Below are 20,542 nucleotides of genomic sequence, written 5' to 3'. Positions count from 1 at the left end.
TTATACAAAGAGGAAAGCAGGAGTGAATATCATCTCGGGTGATTTGTGGGGCATTACTTCATAAGCCAGTGGGGGGATGACAGGACAGAGCCAACCTTCTCGGCCCCACGACATCAGCACTTGGGTGTTTTCCAGAGAAAGGCTGTGCACAGTTTCCATTGTCACTGCATTCACCCTAAATGAATTTGGCTCTATCATCAATTGGCTACTCTTTAAAAAAAAAAAACAAAAAAAAACAATTACAGGCCCTAGGTATGTTTTGTAGACACGCTGTGGCTATTTAATGAAGTAATTTGGCAAAAAGCAACATCGTGCTGTAGCAATCACTGGAATGCTCTGGGGATAGCAGACATATTGTGAAATTACAGTACTTAAGGGTCTTTAAAGAACCAAAGACACTCTGTAAATATAACGATTTATTTCATTATGCTGCATAAATAATCATATGTGCCCTGCAAAAAAAAAAAAAAAAAAAAAATCACCACCATTAGAATCAGAATGATGTGTTTTTCCTCCCCCCCTCTGTGTCAGAGTATGATGTAAAGTTCACAAGTTAATGCTTGCAAGTGTTTTCGGTGTTTGGTTGAAAAATGCTATTCAATTACTTTCCTACAGATAAGAAGAGTACGAATCTTCCTAAATGATATGAGGACTGCAGTGAACTAGAAAATACCTGTCAGTCCTCCAAATCAATGTATTTATTCTGACATAACTCACTTTCCCTGTACGTGGGCTGCTGATTTGCATATCAGACCAAGTTCAGTGGGAAAATTAGCTTCCACAGTAGAGAACTAAGTGTTCTGTCTTATTCATGGTCTGTTTGCCGCCATTTTATTGCAAGCAAATGGAACGTTCGAAGGAAAGAGGCGAAGACTCACACTCTGAGGCCACGTAATAGGACACACAGTAGGTCTAAACATGTCCATACAGCGTGTCTTACCTCGTTGTTTTCCCAGTGAAATTTTTCTCACCAATAAAGCTCCACACATATAGAGTAGAGGTTCTCAGTGAAGGGAAGAGTGTCTTTGTTTCCTGGGGACATTTAGCGATGTCTGGAGACAGTTTTATTTGTCACAGTTGTGTGTGTGTGTGTGTGGTGGGGGGATGGTTACTACTGGCATCTAGTGGGTAGAGTCAAGGGATGCTTCTACACACCTATTAATGCACAGGCCAGCCCCCACCACAGACAAGTATCAGACCCCAGATGTCAATAGCATTGTGGCTGACACACGGATGTAACATCTGGGTCTTGCCATTCATGGCCCATCACAGGACTCAGTACTTTAAACAGTGCACAGAGGTTAGAACGTTGATTTGCGTTTTTGTCTCATTCTTACTAAATATACAATGATAAAAATAAAAGCTAGTGACATCCTCTAGCAATGCACAAAACATCGCCAAGTGCATATTCAATGCACGCTCTGACTAGCTCTTTTCATTTTACATGTTATAGAAAAGGGGTGTTTAGAAAATTGTGTGGCCTGGCTTCCTTCGAGAATGAATTCCCAACAAGTTTCATTTATGCCTAAAGTTTGCTGTGGAGTTTAATGAGGAGCTGGCTATTTATTCAGAACCTGCTGGTGTAGTTGAAATTCAAAGACACGGTCAAATTTATCTTCCCAGGCTTCCCAGGATAATGAACAATCTTACATCAGGCCTTCGTTCACCTTCACTAGGCGAAATGTGCAAAGATCTTGCCGTAAGAGCATTCTCGCTAAGCGTGCAGCAACACGAGACTTCAGCACGATAGAGAGAGAGGGTGGTTCTTCCCAAGCGGGGCACGGTTCTGCACGAAAGCCTTCCTGGGACTATCGATCCAGGAGCATTCACTTGGGTCAAATGACCAGCTCAGACTACCTGTGTCCACCGGTTTTACAACGTGAAGAATTCAGCACTTGGTCCTAATGCACACAAGTGGCCACCACCAGCACGCCATGGCACAGTTAACTTCACAATCATGTCTGCTCAGCTGAGGAAGTGACCTAGGACTTTCTTAGAAACAAAGGATTTACCTCCCTCGTCACACTTTGCTGAAGGCTGATATTAAGATGTGCTTGGATTTCCTGGCTGCATGTTTCCTTTTGAAGAAAGATAGCTCAGAATTCCCGGGATAATGTGTAATGGGACCCGCTAGTAAAGGAATGGCTAAGGACCTATGGCACACGGGACAAGAGCCTGGAGAGCAAGGGCCCCTGAGTTGGTAAGTGCCCCCACACACATGACTGCAGCTGATCTGCATAGCAATTTGTGGGGTAGGTGGGAATGTGCATTCCAACTGACAGAGAAGCTAAGGCACTGAGAAGTCAGCGGTCCCACCCACACTCCACCGAGGACGAGGGCTAGGCTTTCCATCACCAAGGTACCAAATGCCTTTGCAGAAACTGACCTCAACTTGGTGTTGATCTCAACACACCCAGCCCACAGAAATGATCAGTGGAGTTCATCCTCCAAGGATACATTTTTATCTGCCCCCACAATTCATCCCCAAAAAGGGTGTGGCACCCCAAATGGATGTCCCTGGTTGATGAGAACAAGGGAGGTGTTTGGGGGAGGGGGCCCCTCGGGGCTCTGGTTTCACTGAATAAAGGGATCCTCCCTCTGGGGCTCATCTCCTACTTGCCTGGTAGCACAGTTCACAAGTGCCTCCCTGTCTCTGCTCAGTCACTACTAGGGGGAGAGGCATACTCAGCACCAATGAGTTCTGCACAAAATAACACCTGCAGACCACAGGTGTGACTTATAGTGGTATACAAACAATGGGGGAAAACCCCAACATGGAGTGTCTTAGTCAACTCTGGCTGCTGTACAAAATACCATAAATTGGGGGACTTCTAAACAATACACATTTATCACAGTTCTGGGGAGCACAAAGTCCAAGAACAGGGCACCAGCAGGTCTGGGGTCTGGTGAGAGCCCACTTCCTGGTTCATGGACAGCCATCTTCTCACTGTGTCCTCATGTGGCCGAAGGGGCCAGGGTGCTCTTTGGGGTCACTTTATGAGGGCACTGTTCTCATTCATGAGGATTCTGCCCTCATAACCTAATCACCCCCAAAGGCCCCACCTGCTAATATCATCTCATGGGAGTTAGGTTCAACGTAAATTGTGGTGACAGAAACATTTAAGACCTAGCATTTCACCCCTGCCTCCCCCAAATTCATGTCCTTCCTGCATGCGAAATATATTTATCCCCTCCCCGTGCCCAAAAAAGTTTTAAGTTGCTCTAGCATCCACTCCAAAGTTTAAAGCTCAAAGCCTCATGCAAATAGCATCTAACTCAACTCTGGGTGGGACCTGAAGTACCGTTCATCCTGAGGCAATCTGCTGTCCAGCTGGGAACCTATTAGATCAGTCAGGTTATGCGTTTCCCAAATATGCGGTGAGAAGGCACAGCAGAGAAGGTCCCCTTCCAAAGGGAGAAATAGGAAGGCAAGAAGAAGCATTCAGAGCAAGTCTGAAACCCAAGGGGGGGTTTCAGTGCCACTAGACTTGAAGGCTGGAGGGTAGTCCTCTGTGGCTTGATGTTGTGCCTTACGAGCCCATGGGGGCAGGGTCCTGCCCCTGAAGCTTTGTTGGGCAGGGCTTGGGCCCCACCTCTGTGCTGGATCTGTGCCTCAGTCTCCCGCCAGAGGCTCCCCGGGGCTGGAACCCTCTGCCCACTGTGCTCTGTCTGGGATCTCCATGGTGGGCCCTCTCCCATGGCTCTAAGGCAGGGAGGACTGGCTTGTGAGAGGTGAGGGTGCGTCTACACTTGCCCTTATTCTCTGGGCTTCTCATGAGAGGGGCAGGCCTCCTGTGACCTCTCTGAGATGCCTCAGGGGTCATACTTCCGTTGTCTTGGGACAATAGTCCTGGCTTCTCTTTATAAGGCTGACAACAGCCTCATCAGATGACTGGTTTAGCCACCTCTTCCAGTTCTGTTCCCAAGAGGCTGTCAGTCTTTTCAATAAGGACAGGCTGAGAAAGTCCCAAAGTTTTAAGTTCTACCTTGCCTTTGATAAGCAATTCCATCTTTAAGTCATTTCTCTCTTCTTGCATTTTATATAAGCAGTCAAGAGAAACCAGACCGCTCCTTCAACGCTCTGCTTAGAATGAGGACTCATCGGGGCGCCTGGGTGGTTCAGTCGGTTAGGTGGCCGACTTCAGCTCAGGTCATGATCTTGCAGTCCGTGAGTTCTAGCCCCGCGTCAGGCTCTGTGCTGACAGCTCAGAGCCTGGAGCCTGCTTCAGATTCTGTGTCTCCCTCTCTCTGACCCTCCCCTGTTCATGCTCTGTCTCTCCCTGTCTCAAAAATAAATAAACGTTAAAAAAAAAAAAAAAAAGAATGAGGACTCATCAAGTATTCATTTTCATCACTTCCAAGTTCAACCTTCCAGAAAACGCTGGGACAAGAACACAGTTCAGGCAGGTTCTTTGCTCCCTCATAGCAAGGAGGGCCTTGCTCCTACAGCGTTTGAGGACATGTCCTTGTTTCTTTCCGAGACCTCATCAGAATGGCTGTGCCACGCACAGTCCTACCGATTCTGTCTCCAGGCCCTTAGGGATTCATCACGAATATGGCAGCTCTCTCTCCAGCTCTTCTCGTTCTTTTCCGCGTCCTCTTCAGGATCACCTCTAAAGGTCCATTCATGGCAACGGGGGCTCTTTCTAGCATGTACCTCTAGTGTCCCCCAGCCTCTGTCTGCTACCCGGTTCCGAAGCTGCTTCCAAATGTGTAGATATGTGTTATGGAAGCGCCCCACTTTCCTGTGTTGGTCCATTTGGGAGCTACAGACCGGGTAGCTTACAGACAACAGACATCGATTTCTCACATTTCTGGTGGCCGGGACGTCCAAGATCAAGGTGGAGTCAGTGCCTGCTGAGAGCCTGCTTCTTGCTGTGTTCTCACGAGGCAGGGAGCATGACCTAGCTGTGCAGGCTCTCTTTTATCAGGGCACTGATCCCCCAGGTGGGAGGGTTCTACCTTCATCACCTGTTCACCTCCCAAAGGTCCACCTCCTGGCACTATCACGTCAGGGATTCAGCATTCACTGTCTGAACTGGGGGGGGGGGGGGGGGGGGGGGGGCGGCTACAAACGTTCAGACCACAGCACTGAGTTAAATCACTGTGGACATAAGATGCAGAACACTATGGAAATCCAACGCTAAGGGAATCTTTGGACCATATAACTGGTTAACGGAGGTTCGCAGAAAATAATCTAGCAGCACAGATATCAAATCAAAGAGCAATCTTTTATGCAACTAAATGCAGAGTTAACCAATGAAAGTTAAGTATGAGTCATCGCACAAAAGCAAATTTATAAAACGAAGCTAATGGTAAAGAGGTGTAAAATTAAATGCCAAAAGGTGGCAAAACTGGGTAGTAATGCATTTCCTGAGATGTTATAGATTTAGGTTAGCACACTGTGCGTGAACGCAGATGATAAGTAAGAAAAGCAATATGTAAGCAAAGGTGAATTGTACTCCCCAGAAAGAAAGCGGTGACACTTCAAATTTGACAACAGACTCATACGGACATGTTAACCGGTCACGTGTGTGGCTGAGTGCCTTATTTGTTGAACATTTACTGAATTTTGGCTTTAACCAACATGCACGCAGGGCTTTACTGCTGAAACAGCCTTTTCCATGCTTCATTCCATGTGCTGTCCATGGTGACACAGATTGACTTCTCACCTCCATTCCACGGTTGGACAAACTGAGGCTCCAACATAATTAGCCCCAGAGGACACTGCCAGGAAATGGCAGACCGCGACAGAAACACTGGGAGATGCACATAAAACATGCAATACTCCAGGTGGGCCTGTGTGCGCCCACGCGGGCACACTTTTACACAGGCACCCGCTCCGTAATGAGAACTGGCAGTCAGCTGGTGGATAATAAGGAGCCCAGCATTAACAACAACAACAACAACAACAAACAACACAAAAAAAGCCCTAGTTGGTGAGGGAATAAATAGTTAATGATAAAATGGGTGTGAGATGCAACATGGTAGGGTGTCTGGGGGGGCTCAGTCGGGTAAGCGTGCAACTCTTACTTCAGCTCAGGTCGTGATCTCATGCTTTGTAGGATGAAGCCCCTCATCGGGCTCTGTGCTGACAGCACGGAGCCTGCTTGGCATCCCTCTCCCTCTCTCCCTGCCTCTGTCTCTCTCACAATAAGTAAATAAACTTAAAAACCCAGGAAGCAAACCCAAGGCTGTGTTCAGACCCAGCTATACAAGGCCCCCAGGAGACCAGCTGTGCACCGTGGGGCTGGTTCCCCTCCTGGCTTTGGGAGGCCTCGCAGCTCCCTGTCTCCCCGTCTCCCCGTGAGGGAAGTGGAAAAGCTGTCTCTGAGCTTCCTTCTCTCCTTCCCCGCGGCTCTACGTGGTCAGAAGGGCCACCCTGCACGTGGCACTTCTCAGAGCATTCCACCACTGGCCTCTTTGCTACCCAGACCATGTGAGCTGGTCACGTCCCCACCCAGAAGGGAGCGGGCTTTCTTCCCCCTCCACGAGTCTTCTCCTCTCCTCGTGTAGTCTCTGCCGGTCCTACTCCGGAACCAAATGCTTCCCAAGTATTCCAGGCACGGATATCAGACATTTCACAGTCACTGTCTACCATCAAGGAAATATCTATCCTTCCTATTTTCCGTTCTGAAAAAGGTTAGAGCGTTCAGCTAAACATTTAAAATGCTTCTCGTAGAACCTAGGATAAATGTTAATTATTCAATTATTCTCCTTACAAGATGTAACACATTTGTGTCAACTATTTCTCTTCTGTTCAATGAACTCAAGTAATTACACCAATTCTCTGAATAGTTATTATCCAAAACAAAGGAAATTGAAAAAAAAATCATGTTTACTTACTGCAATAGTTGCTGTTGCTACTGTAACAAATTACCACAAACTGAGAGGCTTAAAATAACACAAATCCGTCCTCATGCTGTCGAGTGATCGGCATCTCTCCTGGAGCCAAAAGTGAGCTGGGACTGGCCCGCACTCCTTCTGGGAGGCTGCAGGGGGAGTGTTCCCTGCTCATTCACATACTGGCAGAGTTCTGTTGCATAGGCTGCTGGACAGGAGTCCCCTTGTGCCTTGCTGGCTGTTGGAGGGGAGCGGCCACAGCGCCCTCTATGTGTGTGCTCTATTTCCAAGAGGGCTCTAAGGCTCAGAACGAGCAATGGTGCCTGGCATCCGGGAAAGATCTCCATCTGTAAGGACTCACAGACTTAGTTTGGATCCCCCCAGATAATCTGGGATCATCTCCCCATTTCTAGATCTTTACCTCAATTGTATTTATAAGATTCTTTTTGCCACGTGAGGTGACACATTCACAAGTGCTGGAGATTAGAGTGTGGACATCTTTGGGGGCCATTATTCAGCCAAACACACTGCCACATAAAAGGAATTGAGAGACAGGGCGCTTGGGTGGCCGAGTCGGTTAAGCGTCTGACTCTTGATTTTGGCTTAGGTCATGATCTCGTGGTTGGTGAGTTCGAGCCCCGTGTCAGGCTCTGCCTGCTTGGGATTCTCTCTCTCCCCTCTCTGTCCTTCTCCCACTTGCACTCTCTCTCTCTCTCTCAAAATAAGTAAACTTAAGAAAATTAAAAAAAAAAAAAAAGAAGTAATTCAGAGGAGGATAATCTTATCCACCATATGATAATCTACACGTAATCATGTAGAATGTTGGAGACCTGGGCTGTATTCCCAGCAGGGCCACTGACCAGCTAAGTTATTTTGTTTTTAAATTTTTTTTTAATGTTTATTTATTTTTGAGAGAGAGACAGAGTGCGAGCAGCGGAGGGGCAGAGAGAGAGGGAGACTCATAATCCAAAGCAGGCTCCGGGCTCTGAGCTGTCAGTACAGAGCCCAATGCGGGGCTCGAACTCGGGAACGGCAGGATCATGACCTGAGGCGAAGTCGGAAGCTTAACTGAATGAGCCACGCCGGTGCCCCAGCTAAGTTATTTTGTAAAGGTCAGTCTACATGGAGGATCCAGACTCTTTGTTCTTTCATCGTAAACGAGGCCACTGTGACAGATGCCTCTGCAGTTCGTTTACGTACTCATGCGTAGTCACTCACTGAGCCGTGCCAGGTGCCGGGACTATGAGAGCGGAGAAAACAGAGCAGCTCTTGGCCACGCAGAGCTTACATTGTAGTGAAGAGAGACCGACGGTAAAAATGAAGTCATAAAGCAGGAAAATCCGCAGCGGGTGAACAGGGATAAAGAAGGTAGGACGGGAGACAGGAAACACCAGGGCTCCGCCAGTGAGGACAGGGTAGGCAAAGGACAGATGCAGTGAGGAGGAAGTGACTGGAATGAAGTCCACCTGTTTCATGACACAGCGACTGCGGTCCTGCTCCCGTGCAAACCAGCAGAGGTCTTCTAACACACTGACAGCCTCCTGTATCTGTACTGGCATCAGCACATTGTGACAATTCACGTGTGCACTGACCAGTTTCTCCCTTTGTACTTTGCAAGGCTCTGTGAGACTATAGAAACATGTCTTTTTCCAAGATAGAAAGACTATTCATTTATAAGCGAGAGACTAGCACAGTCAGCACAGCAAGTAAAAATATTCTAGTCGATTACGTCACCAAGTAATTTCGCTTGTCAGTTCAACATTTCATTAGGTATTTCAAATTATATCATTCACACAGTAAAACTCGAACAGTACGATTCGATAGTAAAAATCAACGCGTTTATCATGTGATTCAGGCGGAACTTTTTTACCAGTCGCTCCAAACCCATTGCCTACGGCTGTAACCAAACACACATCCTCTATCATGTCATCCAGAGCTGGCCATGATTCCCACAAAGGGGGAAGGAAAGGAAAAAACTGCCCAGCTTCTGCAAGAAAAGTGCACTCTTTCCAATTTACAAATATTGGACGTAGTACCTTAGCAAGCACACTGTTATTTGCAACTTTAGCCAAAGTACTTCCCGGACATAATAAATCCACCAGTGAGCAACTTTCAAATGCGTTTGCATAGAGAAGCATGAAAACGAAATGGGAGAATCCAACGGGACAGGACACTGAAAAGCCAAGAGACCTGGGGTCCACAGGGCATTCCCGCTGGCAGGTCATGCAAACTCTCTCCACCCCTTTCTCCTCCTTGACAGAAGAGTAAAAGGGCAGTAATCACATCTGTCTTCCCTGTCTTCCCTACCAGCTACGTCATTTCAAGGTACTGAGTACACCCACCCTGCTCAGCTGCACCCAAGTGACACTGTGTGACACCCGGGGACACTGGCCAATCGATCCCCAAACACATGATTTGTTGAGTGCGCATCATCTATCAGGTGTGATGTGAAACCTGGATCCACAGAACGTGGCGATGCTCACTGCTGGGAGAAGTATTTAAATCAGTACTCGCCGAACGCCTCAAACGTGAGATGCGGCTGTGTTACCTTAATAAGGTCCTCCCTGGAGGAAAACTTTGAGACCAGGTAATTTTGTCTGGTTTTCGTGTTGGTGATAGATACGTGCAGTCGGTTGTGGGCCAGCTCATGAGCATTGGCAGGGAGAATCAAGTCCATTCCGCTTCTAAAGAAGAAAAAGTGACTCGCGTCACTCACCTTGAATTATTGAACGCCTTGTAAATATTTTCGAAGGGAGGATTCTGTGCTGAGCCTGCCACGGTTTACACAGAGTGTGCTGCACACTGCGTCTTCACAGGCTTTGGGGGAAATGTTCTATACACAGAGGTATACCTCAATCGGGCCATGAAATCATAGCCGGGTGTTGGTGCCCCAAAAGACTGCCTTCGGATTTCTTCGGCAAACTCGTAGGTAAACTCATTACATTCCTGGAAAAGAAAATGAATAGGTGACCCTGTGATTTCCAAGTAACAATAACGACAACACATTCCTTCTTTTTCCAGAATGCTGTGGCCATCACACAAGGAACCCTGGCCCCTACACCCTGTAAACCCAACCCTCAGAGTTTGGGGGCCCCTTTCCTTCACAGGCACGTGAATCCCCATTTGACCTGGCCCTCACCCATCGTTCTTAGTCCCCAGGCAGGCTCTGTGTTTTCCAAAATCCCATCTTTTTGTTTTTTGTTTTCCCCCCTTCTTTTCTTTTCAAACGAGTTCAAATGGCTTCAGCCACATCTGGGGAATCCTTGAAGTCTCAATTCTGATGCGCATTTAGGACCCATTCTGCTACACGTTTTTCCAACACAACTGACCTCCTCTCCCATCCCAACTCTATGGCCTCTGGAACAGTCTGACCGTGACAGTACTGATTATAAATGATACCGTGAACGACCGAGAGGGGACTCATGGTCACTGCCGTTCGTCTTTCGAGTCGAGTCTCGGGCATTGGTATTTGTTTGTAACAGTCTCTGAGGGGCGTGGAGTTGGGCAGCGGGGTGCGTCTAATGTGCTGGTATCCACGGATGCAGTGTCTGTCAGCTCATGCTCACATAACCCTGCAAGATGGATATAATCACCCCACTTGACAGGTAAGAAGACTGAGGCTTGTAAAGATTAAGCTTCCTTCTCAATTTTTCAGCAAAAATCCTCCAGAGTCGGATTTGAAACCAGGTCTTTCCTTTATTAATTCATACATTAAGCAGCCTAGATGGGGTCCGAGGCACTGGGACTCAGCCGGAACGAGACACAAAGATCCCTCGCCCTCATGAGACCTAGCGGTGCCTCAGTGTGTGGGGCCCAGAGCACTGTGAGAGCACCGTGAAGGCGTGAGAAGCAGAATGAAGCCTCTCATCCCCAAAGACGTCCACATTCTGGTCCCTGCACTATGTGCATGTTTCCTCACGGAGCAAAGCAATCTTGTGGATGTGGCTAAAGGTTTTGAGACGGGACCTTCTCCCGGATTGCCGAGGTGAGGCCAGTATAATCACAAGGATCCCTGTAAGTGAAAGAGGCTGTCAGGAGTATCAGCCTTAGAGAGATCTGAAGGTGCCGTGGTTAAGGTGAAAGAGCGAGGGAGGGGCTGTGACCCCAGAGATGCAGGCTGCTTCTAGAAACCGTAAAAGGCAAGGAAACCGATTCTCTTCTGGAGCCTCCTGAGGGAGCGCGGCCCTGCTGACAATCTGATTTTGTCCAGCGAGACCTTTCCAGAATTATGACCTCCGGAACTCGAAGGGAATAAATGTGTGCTGTTTTAAGCCACTAAAACACTTTATCGTAGCAGCAAGAAGAAAAGTCATACAGTGAGCGTTAACCAGAGCCTCCCACAGCGTGGGACATGCGTAGGAGCTGGACAGGAGATGGGAACAGATGGGGAAGACAGAGACATCTGTGAGCACAGGCCAGCAAGGGACACTGACCTGAAGGTCATCATCAGTGAGCCGTGTGAGGGCTAAGTCACCTGGGGCCTTGGGAAGCATGCTTAGAAATCTGGATCCTATGCTGAGTCAAAAGAGAGCCGGGAGTGGCGGGTGGGTGGGTGGGCGGGGGGAAGGTCGAGGGAATAAGAGAATCAGAGTTGTGTTTGGGTAAAATCAGCAGAAGTGCTATGAGGTGGGTGGTCTGTCGGCAGTGGGAGTGGACGCAGGCCGCCATCAGGAAGCTGCCTCGAGAGACGGCCCCCCAAGTGTGTGCTCCTTCCGCTAAGCTGGACGGCCCACCACTAAGCTGGACGGCCCACCTAACCTCCTTTCTTATGTTAATTTTAGTTACACACACCCCTGATCACAATGGAAACTTATTAAGGAATGGACTGTGTGTGCTAACGCTGTGCCTGGCAAACTGTGAGGGCTGAGGAAAGGCTTGAAGCACTGAGCTCTTACATATCAACATCTAAATTTGCCTGCCGCCTAAAATACACCCAGCATCAGGTGCTCCTCTTAATTATACATGCATACGCTCTGAACTGGATTAATTACTCACGTATTTGTCACAACACCACACAGCTCGAGGAACCGTCAGCAAGAGCTGAGCTAACACGGATGTGACTAAGTACAAAACAGTGTGCTAAAAAACTCAAAGCGATCCTACAGGTGGTGTATCTCAAGTGTTGAAAAGAAGAGAAATAAAATAACCTTAAACCACATGGCTGAAAATTTATGTTGAAAAAGGAGAAATGCGGATGCTCGAGGTTAATACAGAGAATCATTCTCCACCTTCCAGTGTGAACACCCAGTAAGTCCTACCCCTTTACCAACCTACCAACCAACCCAATCACAGCAACACAACTAGACGATAAGACGGGTTTCCAATTCATTGAAAAAACATAGAACAGGTAATCTAGCTTCAGTATGATATCACATCTCGAATCCAGATGAAACGTCAATATCTGATCACAGAATTTCAGTTAAGTGCCAGTATTATGGCAGAATTTCCAAATCACGTTAATTCTAAATCACACTTAATACATTTTTCTTAATGTTTATTTTTGAGAGAGAGCGAGAGAGAGTGAGCAGGGGAGGTGCAGAGAGAGAGAGGGACACAGAGGGTTCAAAGCAGGCTCTGCGTGGACAGCACAGAGCCCGACACGGGGCTCAAACTCATGAACCGTGAGCTCATGACCTGAGCTGAAGTTGGACACTGAACAGACTGAGCCACGCCGGACCCCACAATTAAAACATTTCAAACTCTGAGGATTCAAAATCAAGCCTACTCAATTCCATAGCTGGGGGTTTGCCCCACCTACAGAAAAGACGGCACCAGGGAGGAGGAAACAATCTCTTAGTAGACCCCTGCCTCAAAAAGTTCTGGAATAGAACTACTTTGCAATCCAAACCATAGGATTCTGCCAACTTAGGGGGTTTTCACACCTTAGTTATATGTTCACTGCCTTCAGGTTCTCATTCTGTGCCATGTATACAGTTTTCCATCACCTTCCTCGTTACCAATAAAGCAACCATATAAAGACGGGAAGACAAGAAGTGTATTTCCAAATGGCCTCATATCCAGCTTCTGTTCCATAAGAAGCTTGTCATCGATTTGAGAACAAGATTTTGGGTGTTTAAAATTTTGTAGTTTTGAAATTTTAAATGTGACTTAAATTTATTCTTGTGCATGAATGTGTTAATTATTATTTGATTACTGCTTAAAGCCACTAGAGTATGTAAGGAAGGAATGAATGTGATATTCTCTACCTACAAAGACCGCTCTCACAGTCAGCAGATGCATGATTGCTGTCCAGAAGCAGAAAACACATTTTTACCACATAGAATGCCTTAAGTGAAATGCCTAATGGAAGCTTATTTTCATTACTTCTGGATAAATCGCTTGAAATTCATGGTGTCTGACTGAGAATGAAAAACAAATAAAACCCCTGTATCATTCCACTTAATAGAAATTATTGGCCCACGTTTTCATTTATACAACTGTTTGTCAATAGGAGCGAACAAAGCGTTATCGGCCACATGCTCAGGGCCTTGAAAACAGGCCCTGTGTTCTCATGATCAGATAAAACAAATATTGTTTGCTTGAAAGAAACCGAGCTGGAATCTTAAGACTAAATACTCAAGAGTAAAAAAAAAAAAAAAAAAAAAAAAAAAAGGCATTTTGTTTCCTTGTCTCACTGTCACCCCAAATAATCCTTCCCGGAATCTAGAGCACAGATCCCTAATAATTAAATTTTTAAAGAAAAGTCTTAACCTTTTCTGTTACCCAGGCAAAGGATTATTTCTCTGTAGTTAACTTAGCACAGCTAACGTTCATCTCTGTGGTTCGGTCTTAATTTCCTGACGAGGAACACAGCCTAGTTACCACTTAATTACCTCTATTCTTTCTGGTGCTGTTAATAGGACGGTAGCAACCAAGGATCCCGCAGAAGCCCCTGCAAAGGCCTTGACATCCTTCAGGAGCTTTCGGCCATGTCTGTAAAGTGCCGATGCTGCCCCCAAGTGGTAAATGCCCAGAAACCCGCATGCTGCAAAGGACAGGTTGATGTGCTTCATTCGAGCTGTGAAATTGACGAAACAAAAGACAAAAATGCTGTAAATCGGTATAGCTTATTCCACATGGCTTGAGTCTTAGGATAGTCATCATTCCAAGGCTTTCTTTAAATATATAATTCTCTGTGCTAAGCACAGTATTTTCAATTAAAGTCTAATTAAATACTCAAAATTTTCAGGAGAACTTTTCCCCCTTTCCCCTTGACTCAATATAGTTTTATTAATTAAAAAAATGACAACATTCCATATTTATTCATCACATATATTATGCAATGTACAAGTACTCGGCAAGAAACGTCAAATTACAACCGGCAAGGTTTTTTTTTTTTTTTTTTGACCTTTGTACTTTTGAGACAGGGCTGCTATAGTGAAAGGTAAAATCGGCATATACTAGCAAATTCCTAAGGAAGGGTGCATGTGTTCTTTGCAAATGCATCACTACATTTCAAAAGTCCCCCTTCCCATTGCCCCACATTTCCATTGCAAGCATCCATATATTCAAAACAGAACAAAACCAAAAAAATACTGATGCCCACGACTATTCCATAAGGCAATGAGCGATTATTCATTAATGCCATACATTTTCATCACCAAGTTTCTCAAGACAAACTAAGGTCATGACTGGCAAGGGCAACTGAAGGCTCCAAGATATGTGAAGCGCACCCGTTCCTTGATTGCTTGTGATAAAGTGAACGATAGAAGTGTTCCGTGAAGGCTCAGTGCACCTGGCCTCACCACGTGGATGAAATCAAGCAGCCACAACGCTGCTCACCTGGAGGACTCCCATTCTGCAACCCCTCCCCCCTTCCCCCCCACGACTCGGGGGCCTTCGAATGAGGCACCTGGCCTGGGCCTCGAATTTAGGAACCTGAGACCACCCTTGTGGGCGGGAGGAGACTCAGCCCAACCGCAGTCGAGCCCCAGGGTGCTTCTGTCTGCTGCCAGGGGGCGGTGGCGTGGGGATCGCCGTCCCACCAGACGGGGTTCTGGGGCCCAGCTCCGACCCACCCACCCGGAGGAGCGACCTCCAGAGCCTGGAGCCCGCCCCGCGCCCGCCCTGAGCTCCGCCCTACCAATGCAGGCCTGAGGCACTTCCATGTTGAGCGGCCCCCTTAACCGGAAGGCGGGGCCTGGCCGTCACTCAACAAGGCCCCGCCCATCAGGGCTGGCCCACGCTCGCGGCGCGCCTGCCCAGGAAGGTCTCGTGAAGGGGTCGGGGCGGAGCTACGCGCGCGGCGCTCCGAAGCCGTCAGGCTGACGCAGGTCTCCCCCCGCCTCCCCGCCTCCCGCGGCCCCGCCCACGCTATTTAAACCACTGGACTCAACATGGCGGTGCGCACTCGGACGCTTGACCCGGGCGTCCCCGGACGCGGGTAAGCGGCGACACTTTCGTCCCCAGTCCTGCTGTCTCCCATACCTAGCGATGCGTTGTAGTCCCTCTGCGCTTTTTAGCCGACCCCCTCGCTTGCGAGCTCACTGACCCTGAACGACCCTCAGTCGCTACGCACCGGAAGTGCTTGGCCCTCTTCGCGGCTGTCCCCCGGAAGTGGTTTTCCTCCTTTTCTCCCCCTTCCCCTTTAGGGGCGGTCCTGCTGGCCCAAAGGGCGGGGTCCACGGGCGGCGTTGTGGCCGGACGCCTGGCTGCTCTTCAGCGCCCCTCTCTACTTGTTCTGTAGGCATTGCTGGAAAGGCCGGACTGTGGCTTGGGGCAGCGTGCACAGCCCCAGGCTCCTTAGGCTTTGTGACCTTGCGCGGGTTGCCTCACCCCCGGGAACTTCTCCGCTGACAAACCTGCAAAGTGGGATGCTGACTTGCAAGCTGGTGCTAAACCGTAAAGCTCGTGCCCCTCCCGCACGGGCCTTCAGTATATGGCCTCTGTTTCGCTTGCTGGCTCCGGATAGACTTGAGACCTGGTGGCCAAGCCCGCTGGCATCCCCTGCGAGCCAGCTTCTCTGTCTAATCTGAGAATAAGCGAGGCTGGAATTCCTGGTGGAAGGTTCTCCAGGTTCCCTTTGTCGAAGGACAGATTTACCCTGACCGCAGCTACTATAGGAGAATCTGAAACATGTGCCAGTGTCTTGGCCCGAAAGTGAAGGGGGGGGGGCTCCCCAAATGGCCTTCACGTTGGGCTTTTTCTTCCTCCGGCACTGGGGATGCCAGGACCTGAGCCCACAGCGCTAGCTGTAAACCAGAGCCCCGGATGTGATGAGTGCGCAGAGTTTGGTGTTCGTGCTCCTAAATAGCCTTCTGAGAGCGAGCGGGGGTCCTGAAGACACCCTAATGTCTAAGCCTAGTGCGACTCCGTTAGGTGAGGAGGTTTTCACTGCCCTTAGAGTTTCGGGAAGGTGAAGTGTACGTCGAGGAAATCGGGGAGGACGAGCTCTCCCTTCTTTCTTCCTTGCACCGCCCCGTGAGCGCGGTGGAGGGTGGTCCTGCCAGGAGAGCATCCTCCAGGAAGCGTCCTAGGAAGGAAGGCTCCCAGCCTCCTATCGGGTGTCCTGAAGCAGCATCTGCCTTTTAAGAGCCCCCTGCTCCCCCCTCCCCCCATTGCTATGCACCCTGAAGCTTGTGAAACCCTGGTGTAGCTGGTGGGGTGATCTGGCTCCAGGTGACGTGGTGGCATTGCCAGTTCCCGGAGAGACAAAGTCCCCAGAGCCAGAGGCTGGGGCGGTGGTGAGACGGCAACTCTTCCCTGTGTGTGAGCACTGTCGGCAGGCTGATTCAGAGCGTGCTGAAAACTTGGTCACTAGGCAGCCTGGATGAGCAGCATGACCACGGGAGCCTTCGCTTAAAGGAAACCTGAGATCCCACGCTGTTACCACACCTGCTGGTGAGTGAGATTCCTCGCCATTTAAGTGTCATGGCAAAAGCGTTCCAAAAGTTGCACAATTTAATTCTTACCGTTTTAGTGCTCGCTTCGGCAGGACATATACTAATTCTTACCGTTTTTTGTTTTTTTTTTTAATTTATTTTTTTAACGTTTATTTATTTTTGAGACAGAGAGAGACAGAGCATGAACAGGGGAGGGGCAAAGAGAGAGGGAGACACAGAATTGGAAGCAGGCTCCAGGCTCTGAGCCATCAGCCCAGAGCCCGACGCGGGGCTCAAACTCACAGACTGCAAGATCGTGACCTGAGCTGAAGTTGGACGCTTAACCGACTGAGCCACCCAGGCGCCCCTAATTCTTACCGTTTTAAACTGTCTTAAAAACTAGTCTCCTTTTTCTCTTCTACCCCATGGCATATTCTCATGCAGCTGATTCGAATAGCTCAGCAATCATGGGCGCCTGGGGGGCTCAGTTGGTTAAGTGTCTGACGCTTGCTGTGGCTCAGGTTTTGATCTCATGTTTCGTGAGCTCAAGCCCTGCATTGGGCTCTGTGCTGACAGTGTGCAGCCTGCTTGGGATTCTCTCTCTCTCTCTGTCTCTCTCTCTCTCTCTGTCTCTCTCTCTCTCAATAAATAAACTTAAAAAAAAAATTCAGCTCCCCAAGGTAAGGAACAATATAAGACCCATTCACATTTGTTTTCATAATTTAAAGGCCAGCCATTAACACTGGGTGCATCATCAGTAAGTATGTGTTTTGGGTTGTTGCATTTAAGTGAATTACTCGTGTGAGTATATAGTAACTTAATTGCCCTTTAAGAACATTTTTTACCAGTTCGTTTGCTTCTTTTTGCTTCTCTATTTTCCTTCGTAATTTAGTTTTGAACTGGTTTATTGAGCCATTCATCAAACATTCGTCAAGCATACGTTGTGTTACAGATACTGTGCTGGTACAGGGCTTACAGAGTTGAGCAGAATGGAGTTCTCCCTCATCAGAAATGCCGGTTGTACGGACAGGGAGGCGGTTGATTTATAATTACAGAGACCTGATCCTGTGCAGGCATGTGAACGCCCAGCTGCAGGGAAGGAAACGCTGCCCTCGGAGAGACCGCCCATGGGAGCACCTGGCAGGAAAGCCCAGGTGGAGACCCGCCTCTCCTTTCCCTGTGCCCAGCGTCCTCCCACAGCATTTTATCAACTGTGCCATAAAGACGGAGAAAAGCACAGGGTAAGGGGTACTTGTCACACCTCTGCCCCCAGGACAGGACGTCATCTCAGTATTTCTGAGTCTACCCTCTTCTTCCAGTCCACTCTCCTGTCACAGGCTCTGGAGTTCTGTCTTGTCCAGCAAGAGAGCGGACGCAGGCTTGAACTGCAAAAGAGGGTAATGTCCAGGAGGAGACAAGAGCCCTGAGGAAGGGTCCTGGCTCCGTTTCTATTATTATTTTTACAAGCGTGATGGACGTGCACAAAGAGACGATGAAACCGTGAACATTAACTCATGGGCGTGGGGGAAAGGAGGTCTTGAAGGTATGCGGTGTTAGGGGTTTGGGTCAATACAAAACAAAATCCTGGTGCCGGGCAGATGGTTGTTAACGGCAGTCGTGAGGCGCCTTGTCTCTTGGTCTTAGCCGGCCTAGGGGGTGAGACAAATAGAGCATGATACCTCAGGGCCAACAAGGCACTGACTTTTGCTAATTAGCTTCGCTCAGGGCAACCTCGTCTAAAGTCCTCTTTACCTATTGTGGTCCTTCCTTCCTGTGAAGCATATTCTCATGCAGCTGATTTGAAAGCTCGGCAATCATGGGCGCCTGGGGGGCTCGGTTGGTTAAGTGTCCAATTCTTGCTGTGGCTCAAGTTTTGATCTCATGTTTCGTGAGCTCAAGCCCTGCATTGGGCTCTGTGCTGACAGTGCGGAGCCTGCTTGGGATATTCTCCCTCTCTCTCTCTCTCTCTCTCTCTCTCTCAGTAAATAGATAAACTTAAAAAGAAAACAAAAAAACAGCTTTCTGCTGTTGTACTAAGTTGGGGGGCACTTCTGCCCTGACTGGTTATTTTGATTACCTCACCTTGGAAGCCTTCATCCTGAGGCTTCCTGTCCCTATACCTTTTCTGTCCTGGGGGCCCTTTGCCTTGTTTGCCTCATCTCACCTGCCTGATCTTGGAAGCCTTCATCCTGAGGCTTCTGGTTCCTGTATGCCTTGTTAACTCATGGCTGCAAGCTCCGGGACCTTCTGAGCTCTTTCCCACACTCTCCGTGTACTGTGATGTCATTTTCCCATCTTGGCGTCTTACCGCATGTTAATACCTCTGTGGGACTGGCTCTCATTGCCTGGCAACAGCCTTGTCCTCTCTCCTTTTTGGTAACTCATCACCCCTGTCACCTCCTCCCAGAATCTTGCACACTGTTACTGATTTCAGGGCAGTGTGGCCACACTGTTGGAGCTCACAGCAGTGCCCTTTCCATGGGGGCGTCAGGTCCTAATGGTAGATGATGTCAGCACACCCTCCGTGCCTCGTAGAAGCGTCCCCTTGTTTAGAGAGCACCGCAGAATTCAGAGAAGGGCACTTTTGCAGTCATGGCACAGAACGTCCCATCCGAACCCAGGGAGATACACTGGATCCCTTCCCAGGGATCCCTCTCTCTGAGGAAGGACGTGAAGTCATCGATGAATGGCAGAGGGAGCCAGCCCTCACGTAAACGTGACTTCAGGGGAACCAGGGCTGGGGAAGACACAACCAGGGGTAGGCGTGACAGCATTTCTTGAGCCTGTGGGTGCAGCAGTGACCGTCTGTGGGTCACTCCCCCATTGCACTCACCCTTTTCTGTTTGCTTTCTCGAGGTACTTAGAACTCACTTTCTACGTCCTGCAAACAAGACAGTGTCACTAACAGACGTACTTCCTCCGTTGCATCTGTTTTCTCTTTACTAGAAATTTGCGGGAAAAACTAATGCCTTGAAAGAGCACTGGGTGAATCCTTTCTAAATGGGAGAATATTGTTTCAAAAACTATTTGAATTATATGTGCAATATACACGTATTCTTTCTTTTGCATGTATATAACAAAAGGCCTTTCTTTGACACCATAAGAACCCAAAGTAGACATTCTTAAGTGTGATTTATTTATGATTGGATGCATCTAACAATATATACTTTCTTCTAAACATGGCATAGAAATTAAATATCAAGTTGTCTGTATGGCATAGAAATTAAATATCAAGTTGCTATGAAAGACGTTTTTAAAATGTAACACTTGTTTATAAGCTTTTATTTAATTAAAATTTTGGGGGGCACCTGGGTGGCTCAGTCGGTTAAGCGTCTGACTTTAGGTCAGGTTGTGACCTCGCTGTCCATGAGTTCAAGCCCCGTGTCCGGCTCTGGGAAGACAGCTCAGAGTCTGCAGCCTGCTTTGGATTCTGTGTCTCCCTCTGTCTGCTTCTCCCCACTCGCTGTCTCTCAAAAATGAATAAACATTAAAAAAATTAAAAAAAAATTTAAGCTTCCTTCTAGTTTAACACATTCCCAATATGTTATACATTTGCATTGACAAATAGGGATGGTGAAGATTCTCTGAGTGTTTCTACTATTGTGTCGGAATTAATTACACTACTTGTGGTTGATATTCTACATAAGCAGAAGATAGAGCTGGAGACGTTTGAAAATTTGCATACTTAAAAATATATTTTGTTGCAAAGAGGTTTCAATCTTTGATACGGAAGTGGTGGAATTGGGGCACCAAATGCATACCGAGTCCTAATTTAAAAAAAAAAAAAATGATTTTTGGGAGAGCGCAAGCAGGAAGGGGCACAGAAAGGGGGACAGAGGATTCGAAGTGGGCTTGAATTCAGAAACCTCGAGATGATG

At 48.0% G+C, this 20,542-nt stretch overlaps 1 protein-coding gene and 1 long non-coding RNA gene across 9 annotated transcripts in view; one reads left to right on the top strand and one right to left on the bottom strand.

Annotated features, from left to right (window-relative positions):
• PNPLA4 (patatin like domain 4, phospholipase and triacylglycerol lipase) overlaps positions 1-15,603 on the bottom strand; it is a 31,287-nt gene extending 15,684 nt beyond the window's left edge. The window contains exons 1-4 of one of the 4 annotated variants that reach the window (XM_081792892.1): positions 15,362-15,603; positions 13,677-13,861; positions 9,695-9,789; positions 9,392-9,527 (exon numbers count right to left, since the gene is read on the bottom strand). In XM_081792892.1, the coding sequence (XP_081649018.1) occupies positions 9,392-9,527; positions 9,695-9,789; positions 13,677-13,861; positions 15,362-15,533 (588 nt within the window). In that variant the 5' untranslated portion in view covers positions 15,534-15,603. Of the gene's footprint in view, positions 1-9,391; positions 9,528-9,694; positions 9,790-13,676; positions 13,862-14,516; positions 14,624-14,926; positions 15,040-15,270 lie in introns of those variants that run through there. The other 3 variants (XM_081792894.1, XM_081792893.1, XM_081792895.1) reach the window with 3 other exon arrangements.
• LOC145713964 (uncharacterized) overlaps positions 15,125-20,542 on the top strand; it is a 522,867-nt gene continuing 517,449 nt past the window's right edge. For 3 of the 5 annotated variants that reach the window (XR_014136747.1, XR_014136743.1, XR_014136745.1), the window contains exon 1: positions 15,954-16,683. This is a non-coding gene — a long non-coding RNA (uncharacterized LOC145713964). Of the gene's footprint in view, positions 15,227-15,953; positions 16,684-20,542 lie in introns of those variants that run through there. The other 2 variants (XR_014136744.1, XR_014136746.1) reach the window with 2 other exon arrangements.

Source organism: Panthera onca, chromosome X (genome assembly GCF_046562875.1).
Source record: "Panthera onca isolate mPanOnc1 chromosome X, mPanOnc1 haplotype 2, whole genome shotgun sequence".
Taxonomy (NCBI): domain Eukaryota; kingdom Metazoa; phylum Chordata; class Mammalia; order Carnivora; family Felidae; genus Panthera; species Panthera onca.
Note: the sequence above shows the minus strand (reverse complement) of the source record. Positions and strands in the feature narration are given on the sequence as shown.